Here is a 16,895-nt window from a genome sequence, read left to right as displayed (position 1 = left end):
CATTCACCTCAGTACCCCTTTCCAGCTTTCTCTCCATACCCCTTGATCCCTTTAGCTGTAAGGGCCACATCTAACTCCCTTTTGAATATATCTAATGAACTGGCCTCAACAACTTTCTGTGGTAGAGAATCCACAGGTTCACAATTCTCTGAGTGAAGAAGTTTCAATAGCAACTTTCAAAAGGGAATTGGATAAATACTTGAAAATGAAACATTTGCAGGGCTATGGGGAAAGAGCAGGGGGATTGGGACTAATTGGATCTTTTGAAGAGCTGGCACAGACATGATGGGCCAAATGGCCTCACACTGTGCTGTACAATTCTATGAACTACATAGCGATATCCACATATAGACAGAAAGCAGATGTACTGTAGCTATAATATGATAGTTTACTGCTATTTAATTTTTTGTGGCCTATATTCTCGAGAATTTAGAAGAATGAGAGGTGATCTCATTGAAACAGACGCAATTCTAGCAGGGTAGATGCAGGAAGGATGTTTCCTCTGGCTGGGGAGTCTAGAACCAGGGGTCACAGTCTCAGAATAAGGGACTGAGATGAGGAGAAACTTCTTCACTCAGAATGTGGTGAATCTTTGGAATTCTCTGCCCCAGAGGGCTGTGGAGGCTCAGTCGTTGAACATATTCAAGGCAGAGATCGATAGATTTTTGGATATTAAGTGAATCAAGGGATATGGAGCTAGTGCAGGAAAGTGGCGTTGCGGTAGAAGATCAGCCATGATCTTATTGAATGGCTCGAGGGGCCGAATGGCCGACTGCTGCTCTGAATTCTTATGTTCAGTCAGAAGGTCATGTTTTGTATCGATGTCTGTCGGCTGGAAATGACTTTGGTGATATTTGTAGATGCTGTCATCTTCTTCCTGTGAAATTCCCCTGTCTGCTATTTTAAGGGAAACATTACCCATATAAAGTAAATTGGTCTAACGTCCTTTGGGGAAGGATACTCGCTGTCCTTACCCAGTCTGGGCCTATATGTGACTCCACACCACGGGACTCTGAACTGCCCTCTGAAATGGCCACTTTGCACCAAACCGCCCACACACATTACAGTGGTTCAAGTAGCAGACTCACCACCACCGGATCCTTCTCAAGGCAGCTAGGGATGGCCTATAAAAGCCAGGCCTTTCCAGCGCCTTCCCGCATCTCGAGAATCAACAAAAAAAGAATAAGTGTTGCCATAGCTGGCAGAGGAACACCGTACAAATGCCCGTAGATTTTCCATCGCAGACAGGCATTTCGAGACATGCATGGGCTGGGTTCAGTTGGTGAGTTTGGGCAGTGTCAATCCAGCTCACAGTGGACTGGGCCCACAGTGCAAAAACCCTCCCTACTTTAGTACCAATTTGTCATCATCATAGGCAGTCCCTCGGAATCGAGGAACATTTGCTTCCACTCTAAAAATGGGTCCTTAGGTGGCTGTACAGTCCAATACGGGAGCCACAGTCTCTGTCACAGGTGGGACAGATAATCGTTGAGGGAAGGGGTGGGTGGGACTGGTTTGCCACACGCTCTTTCCGCTGCCTGCGCTTGTTTTCTGCACGCTCTCGGCGACGAGACTCGAGGTGCTCAGCGCCCTCCCGCATGCACTTCCTCCACTTAGGGCGGTCTTTGGCCAGGGACTCCCGGGTGTCGGTGGGGATGTTGCACTTTATCAGGGAGGCTTTGAGGGTGTCCCTGTAACGTTTCCTCTGCCCACCTTTGGCTCGTTTGCAGTGAAGGAGTTCCGAGTAGAGCGCTTGCTTTGGGAGTCTCGTGTCTGGCATGCGAATAGCGTGGCCTGCCCAGCGGAGCTGGTTGAGTGTGGTCAGTGCTTCAATGCTGGGGATGTTGGCCTGGTCGAGGACGCTAATGTTGGTGTGTCTGTCCTCCCAGGGGATTTGTAGGATCTTGTGGAAACATCGTTGGTGATATTTCTCCAGTAACTTGAGGTGTCTACTGTACATGGTCCATGTCTCTGAGCCATACAGGAGGGCGGGTATTACTACAGCCCTGTAGACCATGAGCTTGGTGACAGTTTTGAGGGCCTGGTCTTCAAACAGTCTTTTCCTAAGGCGGCCGAAGGCTGCACTGGTGCACTAGAGGCAGTGTTGGATCTCGTCGTCAGTCTCTTCTCTTGTTGATAAGAGGCTCCCAAGGTATGGAAAGTAGTAACCAATTGATAAAGCTCTCTCAGAAGCCACTGGTGCGGAAAATGGAAAGCAATGACTCAGTGGTACAGTAGGCGGCGCTCTTTGAAGGTTGGGGCCAAGTAGAGCGAGCTTTACTCTACATATGGTCGACCCGAGTTCTATTCGCTGCCACTGTCACCCCTCACTTAAAGGAGCAGAGAAATAGCTCATCGGTTTGGGAGTGAGAGTATTTCTTCCTCCACCTCCAATCCTTGATTATTCCTGCTGTTCTTTCCCACCCCAACCAATCCAGCGAGATAGACGCAGATATCTACTGATAGGTTGATAGATTATAGATAGATGGCTAGAGATATCAATAGACATATATAAACAGACAGATAGGTACATTTAGCAATAAATATAGATGACATAATAGATAACAGATGGTTAAAGAGGTAGAGATGCATGCATAAGCTGAAGGATAGATAGAGAAGGTAGACAGGCAGATGGAGAGAAAGACAGATAGGTGGAACTAGCCAGAGAGATAAACCATGAACCAGAGGCATAGATAGACAGAGATAGGTAGTAAGATAGATGGATAGATGGATAGATAGATAGATAGATAGATAGATGGATGGATGGATAGATAGATAGATAGATAGATAGATAGATAGATAGATAGATAGATAGATAGATAGATAGATAGATAGATAGATAGATAGATAGATAGACAGATAGATAGATAGACAGATAGACAGACAGACAGACAGACAGACAGACAGACAGACAGACAGACAGACAGACAGACAGACAGACAGACAGACAGACAGGAAGGTAGATAGATAGATAAATAGATAGATAGTAGGATAAATAAGTAGCTAGATGTGCAAATAGATGGACAGAGATATAAATGGAGAGGTGGTGAATCAGAGAGGTCAACAGATAGGGACTCATTGATAGATGAATGAAAGGCAGGAACACGCTTAGATTAATGAATGATAGGTATACAGACAGATCAATAGCACACAGAGAGAGAAGTGGTGTATAAAGGATCGATAAGATGTAAAGTCTTCATCCCGTGGCAGATATCGTTTAGCTGCTGTGTGATTTCACTGATCCAGGTCCTGCAGGCAAGAAGCCATATTTCTTCATAAGCCAAGTGTCATTGCATGTGTACAATCCTAATAGTTTTCAATTTGCTCTTAACTCCACCAATTCATTCCTTTATTTCAATCCATCTGTTTTAATACATCTGCAGGCATCTGACAGAGTTGGTCTCATACCACGGGGCTTTGCAGCATAGGCGTCCGCTGCACTGCCAGGCGTGACTCACCATCGGTGCTTCATGAGAAATCCCGTGTGTCCACAACTAGTGTCACCCCCGGTGAGATGCTGAGTGGTACAGGCTGGCTCCTGCTCCCGGCTTTACCGAGCTCAGTCATCTCAACTGGGGAAGGCGCGATGGGTGCTACGTTTGTTTTCAGTGTCAGCCGTGGCTCAGTGGGTAGCCTCCTCGCCTCGGACTCCGAAGGTTGTGGGTTCAAGCCCCACTCCAGGGACTTGAGCACAAAAATCTAGGCTGATGCTCCAGTGCAGTGCTGAGGGAGCGCTGCACTGTTGGATGCGCTGTCTTTCAGAAGAGATGTTAAACTGTGGCCCTAATGCTCTCTGAGGTGGAGGTAAAAGATCCCATGGCACTATTTCGAAGAAGAGCAGGGGAGTTAATCCCTGGTGTCCTGGCCAATATTTATCCCTCAATTAACATCACTAAAATTAATAGCGCATTATCTGGTCATTATCACATTGCTGTTTGTGGGAGCTTGCTGTGCGCAAATTGTCTGCCGTGTTTCCCACATTACAACAGTGACTACACTCCAAAAATAACAATTTCTTTTTCTTTCACATTTCAGGCCATCATATACGAAGGGCAGGATAAGAATCCGGAGATGTGTCGGGTGCTCCTCACTCACGAAATTATGTGCAGGTACGTGGCTGATGGATTCCTTTTCTCTTGTAGCCAATCGGAGAGTCATAGAAGGAGGTCACAGGTCACGTGACGAGACACGCGGAAGGCTGTTTTATTGGACGGTGTCGCTGGGTCCAGAAAAGGCAATTGGATGTGTTTCTGGAGGGAGATGGGTGAAGAGAGACGGTGAGGAGCTGGAGAGGTGGGGTTGAGGTGTGGACAATAAGGGGCAGGGCTGCCCGGCAGTAAAGGACAAATAGCTTGTGTTTCCAAAGCAGAGGAATGTAAGACTCCGTCTGATTTAAATGCTCAGTGATCAGCATTGGAGTAACCTTTGGCGTGCTATTTGCAGCATGCTGGTAGAGTCTATTCCGTGAACAACCACATCATATCAATGTGTCCTTATTCTTCGCTTCATAGAATCATAGAAATTTACAGCACGGAAGGAAGCCATTTCGGCCCATTGTTTCCGCGCCGGCCGACCAAGAGCTACCCAGCCTAATCCCACTTTCCACCTCTAGGTCCGTAGTCCTGTGAGTTACGGCACTTCAAGTGCACATCCAAGTATTTTTTAAATGTTACGAGGGTTTCTGCCTCTACCACCCTTTGAGGCAGTGAGTTCCAGACCCCCACCACCCTCTGGGTGACAACGTTTCCCCTCAAATCCCCTCTAAACCTCCTACCTGTTACTTTAAATCTGTGCACCCTAGTTGTTGACCCCTAAGCTAAGGGAAATAGGTCCTTCCTATCCACTCTATCTAGGGCCCTCATAATTTTATACATCTCAATTAAATCTCCCCTTCACCTCCTCTGTTTCAAAGAAAATAAACCCAGCCTATCCAATCTTTGCTCATAGCTAGATTTCTCCAGTCCAGGCAACATCCTCGTAAATCTCCTCTGTACCCTCTCTAGTGCAATCACATCTTTCCTGTAATGTGTGACCAGAACTGCATGCAGTACTCCAGCTGTGGCCTAACTAGTGCTTTTTCTTCCCTGTCCTCCTCTTTTCTCTCCTTTTTCTATTTTTCTTCTTCTCTCCTGTGGTGGAATTCACAAGCTGCAGCTATAGAAGTTAAGCTATCCCAGCATTCACAGCAGCAGTGAAGGTTGTTAATTAAAACTAGTTTTGGCAGAGGTTTGACTTAGGAATGCTGGTATCGCCCAGCCTTCATTGGTGATCTCTTACTCTTCTTCATTTTAATAATGAAATTATGATGCATAGATAGAATAGGACCGATCGTGATCTCCAGTGTGAGAGGTCGTGATCTCCAAGGTGCGAGGTCGTGATCTCCAGGGTGAGAGGTCGTGATCTCCAGGGTGAGAGGTCATGATCTTGAGTGTGAGAGGTCGTGATCTCCAGCGTGAGAGGTCGTGAACTCCAGTGTGAGAGGTCGTGATCTTGAGTGTGAGAGGTCGTGGTCTCCAGGGTGAGAGGTTGTGATCTCCAGGGTGAGAGGTTGTGACTCCAGGGTGAGAGGTTGTGATCTCCAGGGTGAGAGGGTCTCCAGGGTGAGAGGTTGTGACTCCAGGGTGAGAGGGTCTCCAGGGTGAGAGGTTGTGACTCCAGGGTGAGAAGGTCTCCAGGATGAGAGGGTCTCCAGGGTGAGAGGTTGTGATCTCCAGGGTGAGAGGTTGTGACTCCAGGGTGAGAGGTCGTGATCTCCAGGGTGAGAGGTTGTGATCTCCAGGCGGGAGATCATATTGTTATCCTTGGGTAGGTGAACACCACCTCCTGCATAAGGCTGTTGTTGAAGGTTTGTGAGTTGGTCGACTGGTCTAAGTGTGGGTTTCTTTCAATGTGACATTCAGAAAAGCTTCCTGGAAGCTGAGAGTTTAGCTTAACTTGGAAAAGATCCCAAACCTGTTAGAAGGCAGCATTAGTGTGCAACGATTTTAGGCAGAGTTACAGTGTCTGCTGCAAGCTCACAGCTGACCCATGGAGGCTCAAGGTTAGTGCCTTCTTTGCCTTGGGCTGGGAAACAGCATTGCTTCCCAGCTCAGCATCTGTTAGTTCACTGTCATTTCATCTGTGGATTTGTGTTCAAACCATCGATGGGATCAGTCCCAACAACAACAAAACCTTGCATTTATAAAGCGCCTTTAACACAGTAAAACGACTCAAGACACTTCTCAGGAGCGTTATCAGACAAAAAAAGTTGGCACCGAGCCAAAGAAAGAGACATTAGGACAGGTGGCCAAAGGTTTGGTCAGAGATAGGTTTTAAGCAGCGTCTTAACGGAAGGGAGAGAAATAGAGAGGAGTAGCGAGGTGGAGAGGTGTGGGGAGGGAATTTCAGAGCTTAGAGCCTAGGCAGCTGAAGTATATTCAAGTTAAAGATTGATAGATTTTTGGACACTGTGGGAATCAAGGAATATGGGGATTGGATGCGAAAGTGCAGTTGAGATCGAAGATCAGCCATGATCTTATTGAATGGCGGAGCAGGCTCGAGGGGCCGTATGTCCTGCTCCTGCTCCTATTTCTTGTGTTCTAATGTTCTTATAAACGCACAGCCGCCAATGACAGAGCGCTGAAAATCGTGGATGTGCAGGAGGCCAGAACTGGAGGGTGAGGTAGGGCTGGAGGAGGTTACAGAGATAGGGAGGGGGTGGCGCGGCGAGGCCTGGGAGGGAGTTGACATCAAGGGTGAGAATTTTAAATGGAGGTCTCTCAGCCTTCCAGTTGTAAAGAGCCATCAGTGAGTGCAAATGAGCTTGGGACGGTCTGAAGTGGGTTCCTTTGATGCAGCACTAAAACTGCCCCTAATTCAGCACTAATTGGCCATTCCCGCTCGGAGAGTGGTCGATGTGGGAATTCCGACCAGTCACAGCGGCGCAATAATGGTTGCTGTTCTGAGGTCAAGGGTTACGGCAGGCTGTTGGATGGCTACACAGGGACCTATTCCTGCTGCACCTGACCTGTGCCATGCCTGACCCCAGGAGCACTTGAAGCCTACACTGGCTACCCAGAGTAGGCAAATATATCGTTTTCCAGAAACGGCATCCCTGTGCTTCAGTAAGAGTAAAAACTCAGCTCCTTTTGTAAATGAAACATAGAAGTTACAGTATTCGGTAAAAGGCTCTCGAAGATAAGAATTAGGAACAGGATTAGGCCATATGACCCCTCGAGCCTGCTCCACCATTCAATAATTTGATGCAGGTTGACACACAGACGGACTGCCCATCATTCATTGCTAATCAGTTAGTCCCGTGCAGGAACGCCGGGCAGGTAGGAGCAGTAATGTGAGCTTGCAATTATATATAGTGCCTTTAACATAGCAAATTGTCCTAAGAGCAGTAAGGGGTGCTATTCTGAGCATGCCTGTTGCTTTCTGAAGTCATACATTTTTCATTTTTGTTGCTTATCAAAATGAGAGATGTCAGTACGGGGAAAAAAAACCTTCCCACTTTTTGTAGCAACTCACCTTTACACAAGGTCGACACTATTTTAAGAGAGATACTCATGTGACACAAGGGCAGACAAAGGCCATGCCATCTTTCAGATGAGACGTTAAACCGAAGTCCCGTCTGCTCTCTCCCAGGTGGATGGAAAAAAATCGCACAGGCACTATTTCAAAGAAGGGCAGGGGAGTTCTCCCCAGTGTCCTGGACCAATATTTATTTATCCTTTAAACAACGCCACTAAAACAGATGATTTGTTCATTATCACATTGCTGTTTGTGGAATCTTGCTGTGCTCATATTGGCTGGTATAAGTCCTACATTACAACAGTGACTACACTTCATTGGCTGGAAAGCACTTTGGGACATCGTGAGATCTTAAAAGGTGCTATATAAATGCAAGTTCTTCCTTCATTCCTTCCTTCCTTTCTTTCATTCCATCCAGAGGTATTTCATGTGACTACATTGTGCAAGCAGTGATATCTAGGCTTTGGCATCTAATATACCTCTTGGAAAACTAGGTTCTCTCTGATCCACAGGTGGCAATCCGACAGTAACCACTGGGACCAGCGTGATAATATTCTTCTAAATCTGGAGGAATTTCATTGACCTCGTTCTCAGCTCAGGCACGGACCTATATTTAGGTCTCAGCACAATCTGTGTCGCGGTGTGCAAACAAGGACAGCACGACTTATATAATGGAACCACAATTCAGCAAAGGATTACACAGAATGAAATGAATAAAGGCCGACCCCCAATGACAAGTGTACAGTGGTCGTCCCAATGAGTGCCGTCCAATCGCGTTAATCCGTCCGATGGGTCACCTCACCGACAGCAGAAGGGACAGTGAGCACTCTCCCCCTCCCCTGCCGCCCATTCTCATCACCCCCGGCAACCCCTTAACCTCTTAACAGACACCAGCTTGCCCTGAGTCTTGTTACATTTCCTGATTAAATATGCACCAGTCAGATCATAGTCAAGATGTTTAATCATTTGCTGAATATATTACTGGAATGTGGGTATAATTTGCATCATAATTGATAGATTGTTCTAACTGAACTGATTTGATGTAGTCTACACTTGCAAATGGGCCGTGCGTTTGTGTGCGTCTGCGTGTATGGCCCCGTGCTTATTTGTGTGTGTGTGTGCATGCGTTTGTGTGTTTCCTTCAGTACTTATCGAACTCTCTAAAAAGAAAATGAAGGAAAAACATTTGTAGGGCTACGGGGAAAGGGCAGGGGAGTGGGATTAGCTAAAGTGCCCTTGCAAAGAGCCGGCACGGGTTCGATGGGCTGAATGGCCTCCTTCTGTGCTGTAACCATTCCATGATTCTATGTGTGGATGTATATGTGTGTATATGGCACATCTTCGTATACATATATATATATATGAGTTTGTACATGTGTGTGTATGTGTGCACATGAGCCTGTGTGTATATTCTGATTTACACTGTGCACAGTTTTGGTCTCCTTATCTTAGGAAGGATACACTTGCTTTGGAGGCGGTGCAACAAAGGTTCACTGGATTGATTCCTGGGAGAGGGCTGTCCTATCAGGAGAGATCTAGATTGGGGCGAAACTCTTTGTGTCATGTATCCAAACATGTTTACTGCCTGTACTATTACATATGATGTGCCACCAGAGGGCACTGATATGGGAAACTTGTACACCAGCTGTATGGTCACTAAGGTGTGCCACCAGAGGGCACTGCAGTTGGAGACTTGTAGGTTACCTGGTCAGGTGTGCCAGGCCGAGTATAAAAGGCAGGCCACCATGTGGATACTCACTCTGGAGTTACATTAAAGGGACTAAGGTCTACAGTTCAAGTACAATACATTGCCTCGTGGAGTCATTATCAGAGCATCTAAAGTCATAACATGCTGGCCAAGAATGGTTCTGGACGAGGGGTGGTTCCGGATAAGGGAGTTCTGGATAAGAGAGCTTCAACTTGTGCATTCAAGGCTGAGATCGATAGATTGTTGTACTCTAGGGGAATCAAGGGATGTGGGGATCTGGCGGGAAAGTGCAGTTGAGGTCGAAGATCAGCATGAATTTGGTGTTGGGTAGGACTGTGCTTAGCGTTTTCGCCCCATTGCTGGATCAATCCTAGATCAGAATCTGCAGCTTGTGATCTGTGCCGGTGAAAGGCCACATTGATTTAACCTTTAATCCCTAGGGCACCAGGATGGATAGTGAAATGGGCCAAGGCATCAGAGGCTGGGAATATTCTGGAGTAACACTCGAGCTAAGTCTGTCGCCTCGCTGGAAGTGCTCGGGGTAACATTCCATTACGTCCATCATAGGCAGTCCCTCGAAATCGAGGAAGACTTGCTTCCACTCTAAAAGTGAGTTCTCAGATGATTGAACAGTCCAATAGGGGAATTATAGTCTCTGTCACAGGCGGGGCAGACAGTGGTTGGAGGAAAGGGTGGGTGTGGAGTCTGGTTTGCCGCATGCTCTTTCCGCTGCCTGTACGTTTTTTCTGCATGCTCTCGGCGACGAGACTCGAGGTGCTCAGCGCCCTCCCGGATGCTCTTCCTCCACTTAGGGCGGTCTTTGGCCAGGGACTCCCAGGTGTCGGTGGGGATGTTGCACTTTATCAGGGAGGCTTTGAGGATGTCCTTAGTCAGGATCACGGCTTGCATGTCGTCATGGAGCGGGGGAGGATGGCGATAAACTTTTGGGGGCAGCCAAAACGGAGGAGGACGCTCTATAGCCCCTCACGGTTGACAGTGTCAAAGGCCTTTGTGAGGACACAGAAGGCCATGTACAAGGGTTGGTGCTGTTCCCTGCATTTCTCTTGTAGTTGTCGCGCGGTGAAGATCATGTCCGTTGTAACCCTCAGTGGACGGAATCGCATTGCAACTCTGGGAGGAGCTCTTCAGCCACAGGGAGAAGGCGATTGAGGAGGATTCTTGCGATGACTTTCCCTGTGGCCGATAGCAGGGAGGTTCCTCTGTAGTTGCTGCAGTCGGATGTGTCCCCTTTTTTGAAGATGGTCACGGTTACGGCATCTCTGAGATCTCCCGGCATGCTCTCCTCCTTCCAGATAAGAGAGATGAGGTCATGTATTCGTGCCAATAGTGCCTCTCCACCATACTTTAGTGCATCAGTGGGGATTCCATCTGATCCTGATGCCTTGTTGTTCTTGAGCTCTAACCCGTGTTGTACCTGTCCTGGGAGTGTTTGATGGGACAGTGTAGAGGGAGCTTTACTCTGTATCGAGCCCATGCTGTACCTGCCTTGCGAGTGTTTGATGGGACAGTGTAGAGGGAGCATTAACATGTATCTAACGTGTGCTGTACCTGCCCTGGGAGTGTTTGATGGGACAGTGTAGAGGGAATCTTACTCTGTATCTAACCTGTGCTTACCTGCCCGGGGAGGGTTTAATGGGTCCGTGTAGAGTGAGCTTTACTCTGTATCTAACCCATGCTAAAACTGCCCTGGGAGTATTTGATGGGGTAGTGCAGAGGGAGCTTTACTCTGCATCTAAACCAAGCTCATAATCTGTGGAAGTGCTGCACTGTCAGAGGTGCCGTCTTTCATAAGAGATGTTAAACCAAGGCCTAGTCTGCCTAGGTGGACGTAAAAGATCCCATTGCTCTATTTTGAAGAAGTTCTCCCTTATGTTCTGGCCAATATTTATGTCTCAACCAACACTGCTAAAAAGAACAGATTATATGATAACTTATCTCATTGCTGTTTTGTGGGAGCTCGCTGTGTGCAAATTGGCTGCCGCGTTTTCTACAGTTTTCCATAATCTTAAACTCATCCAAATCTTGGCTGCCCGTATCCTAACTCGCACCAAGTTCCTTCACCCATTTTAAACTTCTCGCCTCAATTTTAAATTTATCATTGTTTTCAAATCCCTCCGTAGCTCCGCCCCTCCCTACCTCTGTAACCTCCTGCAGCCCTAAAAACATCCGAGCTCTCTGCACTCCTCCAATTTTGGCCTCTTGCGTATCCCAGTTTTGATCGCTCCACCATTGGAGGCCGTCCCTTCAGCTGCTGAATCCCAAAGCTCTGGAATTCCCTCTCTAAACCTCTCCGCCTCTCTCTCCTTTTTTAAGACTCTCCATAAAACTACTTCTTTGACCAAGCTTTTGGTCATCTACCCTCATATCTCGTTATCTGGTTCGGAGTGAAACTTCGTTTGATAACTTTCCTCTGAAGCACCTTGGGACGCTTTACTACATTAAATGCACTATTTAAATGCAAGGTGTCATTGTTACGACAACAGTGACTATACTTCAAAAAGTACTTCATTGGCTGTAAAGCACTTTAGGACATCCTGAATCAAGAAAGGCGCAATATAAATGCAAGTCTTTTCTCTTTCATTTGGCCTGTGACCTGGAACCAGATGGACCTGGAGGAAGCTTTCCCTTTCCTGCTAAATCTTGGAAATTCAGTCTAAAATTAGTGCGTCCATTTGCACTCTCTGAGAACTGTATTAATATTACCCTCAACTCATGTCACCGAAGATCCCTTAGAAGCTATATATTGAGTGCTATACTCTTTAAACTTCACAGTTCTCCTTTACGAAGATTAAATAACTCCCTTATTAAACGTTCATATGAATTACAAGGCAGGATTATTGTGCAGTGATAACATCACAATTGCCTAAATCATCAATCAAAATCATTGAAAGGATGCTCAACTTGTCACGACCATTGTCTTCATTATATTCGCATCACAGTCTGTGCGATTAAAATAAGAAATATAGATTGTAGTCGATTCAGGCTGTAAATTTCATACTGAATGATGGTAGGTGGAATTGTGTGGGGCAGTAGTAATGGGACAGAAGGAATGTTACGACTCAGTACCTGTCAGTGATGGGACGGGGGAACTCTATGGGTCAGTATCCAGTGATGGGACAGGGTGAACTCTATGGGTCAGTATCCAGTGATGGGACAGAGGGAAATCTATGGGGCAGAACCCAGTGATGGGACAGGAGGAAATCTATGGGTCAGTATCCAATGATGGAACAGGGGGAGCTCTATCGGTCAGTATTCAGTGATGGGACATGGGGTACTCTATGGGTCAGTATCCAATAATGGGACAGGGGGAACTCTATGGGTCACTGCCCAGTGATGGGACAGGGGGAACTCTATGAGTCAGTATCCAGTGATGGGACAGGGGGAGCTTGATGCATCAGTATCCAGTGATGGGACAGGGGGAGCTTGATGCATCAGTATCCAGTGATGGGACAGGGGTAACTCTATGGGTCAGTATCCAGTGATGGGACAGGAGGATCTCTATGGGTCACTGCCCAGTGACGGGACAGGGGGAATTCAATGGTCAATACCCAGTGATGGGACAGGGGAAACTAAATGGGTCAGTATCCAGTGATGGGATAGGAGGAACTCTATGGGTCAGTGTCCAGTGGTGGGACAGGGGGAATTCTATGGGTCAGTATCCAGTGATCTGACAGGAGGAACCCTATGGGCCAGTATCCAGTGATGGGACAGGAGGAACTCTATGGGTCAGTATCCAGTGACGGGACAGGAGGAAATCTATGGTTCAGTATCTAGTGATGAGACAGGGAGAACCCTATGGGCCAGTATCCAGTGATGGGACAGGAGGAACTCTATGGGTCAGTATCCAGTGATGGGGCAGGGGGAAATCTATGGGTCAGTATCCAGTGATGGGACAGGGGGAACTCAATGGGTCAGTATCCAGTAATGGGACAGGGGGAATTCTATGGGTCAGTATCCAGTGATAGGACAGGGGTAATTATATGGGTCAGTATCCAGTGATGGGACAGGTGGAACTATATGGGTCAGTAACCAGTGATGGGACAGGGGGAACTCTATGGGTCAATATCCAGTGATGGGACAGGGGGAACTCTATGGGTCAGTATCCAGTGATGGGACAGGGGGAGTTCTATGGTTCAGTATCCAGTGATTGGACAGGAGGAACTCTATGGGACAGTATCCAGTGATGGGACAGGGGGAAATCTATGGGTCAGTATCCAGTAATAGGACAGGAGGAACTCTATGGGTCAGTATCCAGGGATGGGACAGGGGGAACCCTATGGGTCAGTATCCAATGACGAGACAGGGGGAAATGTATGGCTCAGTATCCAGTTATGGGACAGGGAGAATTCTATGGATCAGTATCCAGTGATGGGACAGGGGGAATTCAATGGGTCAGTATCCAGTTATGGGACAGGGAGAATTCTATGGATCAGTATCCAGTGATGGGACAGGGGGAACTCAATGGGTCAGTATCCAGTGATGGGGCAGGGGGAAATCTATGGGTCAGTATCCAGTGATGGGTCATGTGAAACTCTATGGGTCAGTATCCAGTGATAGGAGAGGGGGAACTCTATGGTTCAGTATCCAGTGATGTGACAGGTGGAACTCTATGGGTCAGTATCCAGTGATGGGACAGGGGTATTTCTATGGGTCTGTATCCAGAGATCTGACAGTGGAAACTCTCTGCGTCAGTATCCAGTGATGGAAAAGGGGGAATTCTATGGGTCCGTATCCAGTGATCTGACAGGGGGAACTCTATGGGTCAGTATCCAGTGACGGGACAGGGGGAGTTCTATGGTTCAGTATCCAGTGATTGGACAGGAGGAACTCTATGGAACAGTATCCAGTAATGGGACAGGGGGAAATCTATGGGTCAGTGTCCAGTGATAGGACAGGGGTACTCTGTGGGCCAGTTATCCAGTGATGGGACAGGGGGAACCCTATGGGTCAGTATTAAGTGATGGGATAGGAGGAACTCAATTGGTCAGTATCCAGTGATGGGACAGGGGGAATTCTATGGGTCAGTATCCAGTGATCTGACAGGGGGAACTCTATGGTTCAGTATCCAGTGATGGGACAGTGGGTGTTCTATGGTTCAGTATCCAGTGATTGGACAGGAGGAACTCTATGGCTCCGTATCCAGTGATGGGACTGGGGGAACTGAATGGGTCAGTATCCGGTTATGCGACAGAGGTTAATCTATGTGTCAGTATCCACTGATGGGACAGGGGGAACTCTATGGGTCACTATCCAGTGATGGGACAGGGGGTACTCTATGGGTCAGTATCCAGTGATGGGACTGGGGCAACACAATGGGTCAGTATCCAATGATAGGACAGTGGGAACTCCATGGGTCACGACCCAGTGATGGGACAGGGGAAATCTATGGGTCAGTATCCAGTGATGGGACAGGGGAAATCTATGGGTCAGTAACCAGTGATGGGACAGGAGGAACTCAATGTGTCTGTATCCAGTGGTGGGACAGGGGGAAATCTATGGGTCAATATCCAGTGATGGGACAGGGGGAAATCTATGGTTCAGTATCCAGTGATAGGACAGGGGGAATTCTATGGGTCAGTATCCAGTGATGGGTCATGTGAAACTCTATGGTCGGTATCCAGTGATGGGACAGGGGGAACTTGATGTGTCAGTATCCAGTGGTGGGACACGGGGATCTTTATAGGCCAGTATCCAGTGATGGGACAGGGGGAACTCTATGGGACAGTTCCAGTCATGGGACAGGGGGAACTCTATGGGTCAGTATCCAGTGATGGGACAGGGGGAAATCTATGGGTCAGTATCCAGTGATGGCACAGGGGGAACTCTATGGGTCAGTTTCCAGTAATGGGAAAGGGGGAAATCTATGGGTCACTACACAGTGATGGGACAGGGGGAACACAATGGGTCCATATGCAGTGATGGGACAGGGGTAACTCTATGGATCAGTATCCAGTGATGGGACAGGGGGAACTCTATGGGTAATTATCCAGTGATGGGACAGGGGGCACTCTATGGGTCAGTATACAGTGACGGGACAGGGGGAAATCTATGGGTCAGTATCCAGTGATGGGACAGGGAGATATCTATGGGTCAGTATCCAGTGATAGGACAGGGGGAACTCTATGGGTCAGTATTCATTGATGGGACAGGGGAACTCTATGGGTAATTACCCAGTGATGGGACAGGGGGAACTCTATGGGTCAGTATCAAGTGATGGGACAGGGGGAACTCTCTGGGTCTGTATCCAATGATAGGACAGTAGGAACTCAATGGATCAGTATCCAGTGATGGGACAGGGGGAACTCTATGGGTAATTATCCAGTGATGGGACAGGGGGAACTCTATGGGTCAGAATCCAGTGATGGGGCAGGGGGAAATCTATGGGTCAGTATCCAGTGTTGGGACAGGGGGAAATCTATGGGTCACGACCCAGTGATGGGACAGGGGAAAGCTATGGGTCAGTATCCAGTATTGGAACAGGAGGAACTCTATGGGGCAGTAACCAGTGATGGGACTGGGGGAACTCAATGGGTCAGTATCCAGTTATACGACAGGAGGTAATCTATGTGTCAGTATCCACTGATGGGACAGGGGCAACTCTATGGGTCAGTATCCAGTGATGGGACTGGGGGAACACAATGGGTCAGTATCCAATCATAGGACAGTGGGAACTTTATGGGTCACGACCCAATGATGGGACAGGGGAAATCTATGGGTTAGTATCCAGTGATGGGACAGGGGAAATCGATGGGTCAGTATCCAGTGATGGGACAGGAGGAAATCAATGGGTCAGTATCCAGTGGGGGGACAGGGGGAAATCTATGGGTCAGTAATCTGTGATGGAACAGGGGATACTCTATAAGTCAGTATCCAGTGATGGGACAGGTGGAATTGTATGGGTCAGTAACCAGTGATCTGACAGGGGGAACTCTATGGATCAGTATCCAGTGAAGGGACAGGGGTTATTCTATGGGTCAGTATCCAGTAATGCGACAGGAGGAATTCTATGGGTTAGTATCCAGTGATGGGACAGGAGGAACTCAATGGGTGAGTATCCAGTGACGGGACAGGGTGAAATCTATGGGTCAGTATCCAGTGATGGGACAGGGGGAAATCTATGGGTCAGCATCCAGTGATAGGACAGGAGGAATTCTATGGGTCAGTATCCAGTGACGGGTAAAGGGTAATTCTATGGGTCAGTATCCAGTGAGAGGACAGGGGAAATCTATGGGTCAGTATCCTATGATGGGACGGGGGAACTCTATGGGTCAGTATCCAGTGATGGGACAGGTAAACTCTATGGGTCAGTATCCAATGATAGGACAGTGGGAACTCTATGGGTCAAGACCCAGTGATGGGACAGGGGATATCTATGGGTCAGTATCCAGTGATGGGACAGGGGGACTCTATGGGTCAGTATCCAGTGATGGGACAGGAGGGACTCTGTGGGTCAGTATCCAGTGACGGGACAGGAGGGACTCTATGGGTCAGTATCCAGTGATGGGACAGGGGGTAATCTATGTGTCAGTATCCACTGATAGGACAGGGGGAACTCTATGGGTCAGTATCCAGTGATGGGACAGGGAGAACTCTATGGGTCAGTATCCAGTGATGGGACTGGGGGAACTCTATGTGTCAGTATCCACTCATG

At 47.8% G+C, this 16,895-nt stretch overlaps 1 protein-coding gene across 3 annotated transcripts in view; it reads left to right on the top strand.

Annotated features, from left to right (window-relative positions):
* The window catches only part of LOC139229547 (transcription factor COE3-like), a 729,200-nt gene that overhangs the window by 25,070 nt on the left and 687,235 nt on the right, over positions 1-16,895 (top strand). For all 3 annotated transcript variants that reach the window (XM_070861097.1, XM_070861096.1, XM_070861098.1), the window contains one exon: positions 4,036-4,109. In XM_070861097.1, the coding sequence (XP_070717198.1) occupies positions 4,036-4,109 (74 nt within the window). The remainder of the gene's footprint in view (positions 1-4,035; positions 4,110-16,895) is intronic.

This window comes from Pristiophorus japonicus, chromosome 2, assembly GCF_044704955.1.
Source record: "Pristiophorus japonicus isolate sPriJap1 chromosome 2, sPriJap1.hap1, whole genome shotgun sequence".
In the NCBI taxonomy this organism is placed as follows: domain Eukaryota; kingdom Metazoa; phylum Chordata; class Chondrichthyes; family Pristiophoridae; genus Pristiophorus; species Pristiophorus japonicus.
This window is presented reverse-complemented; position numbering and strand designations above follow the sequence as displayed.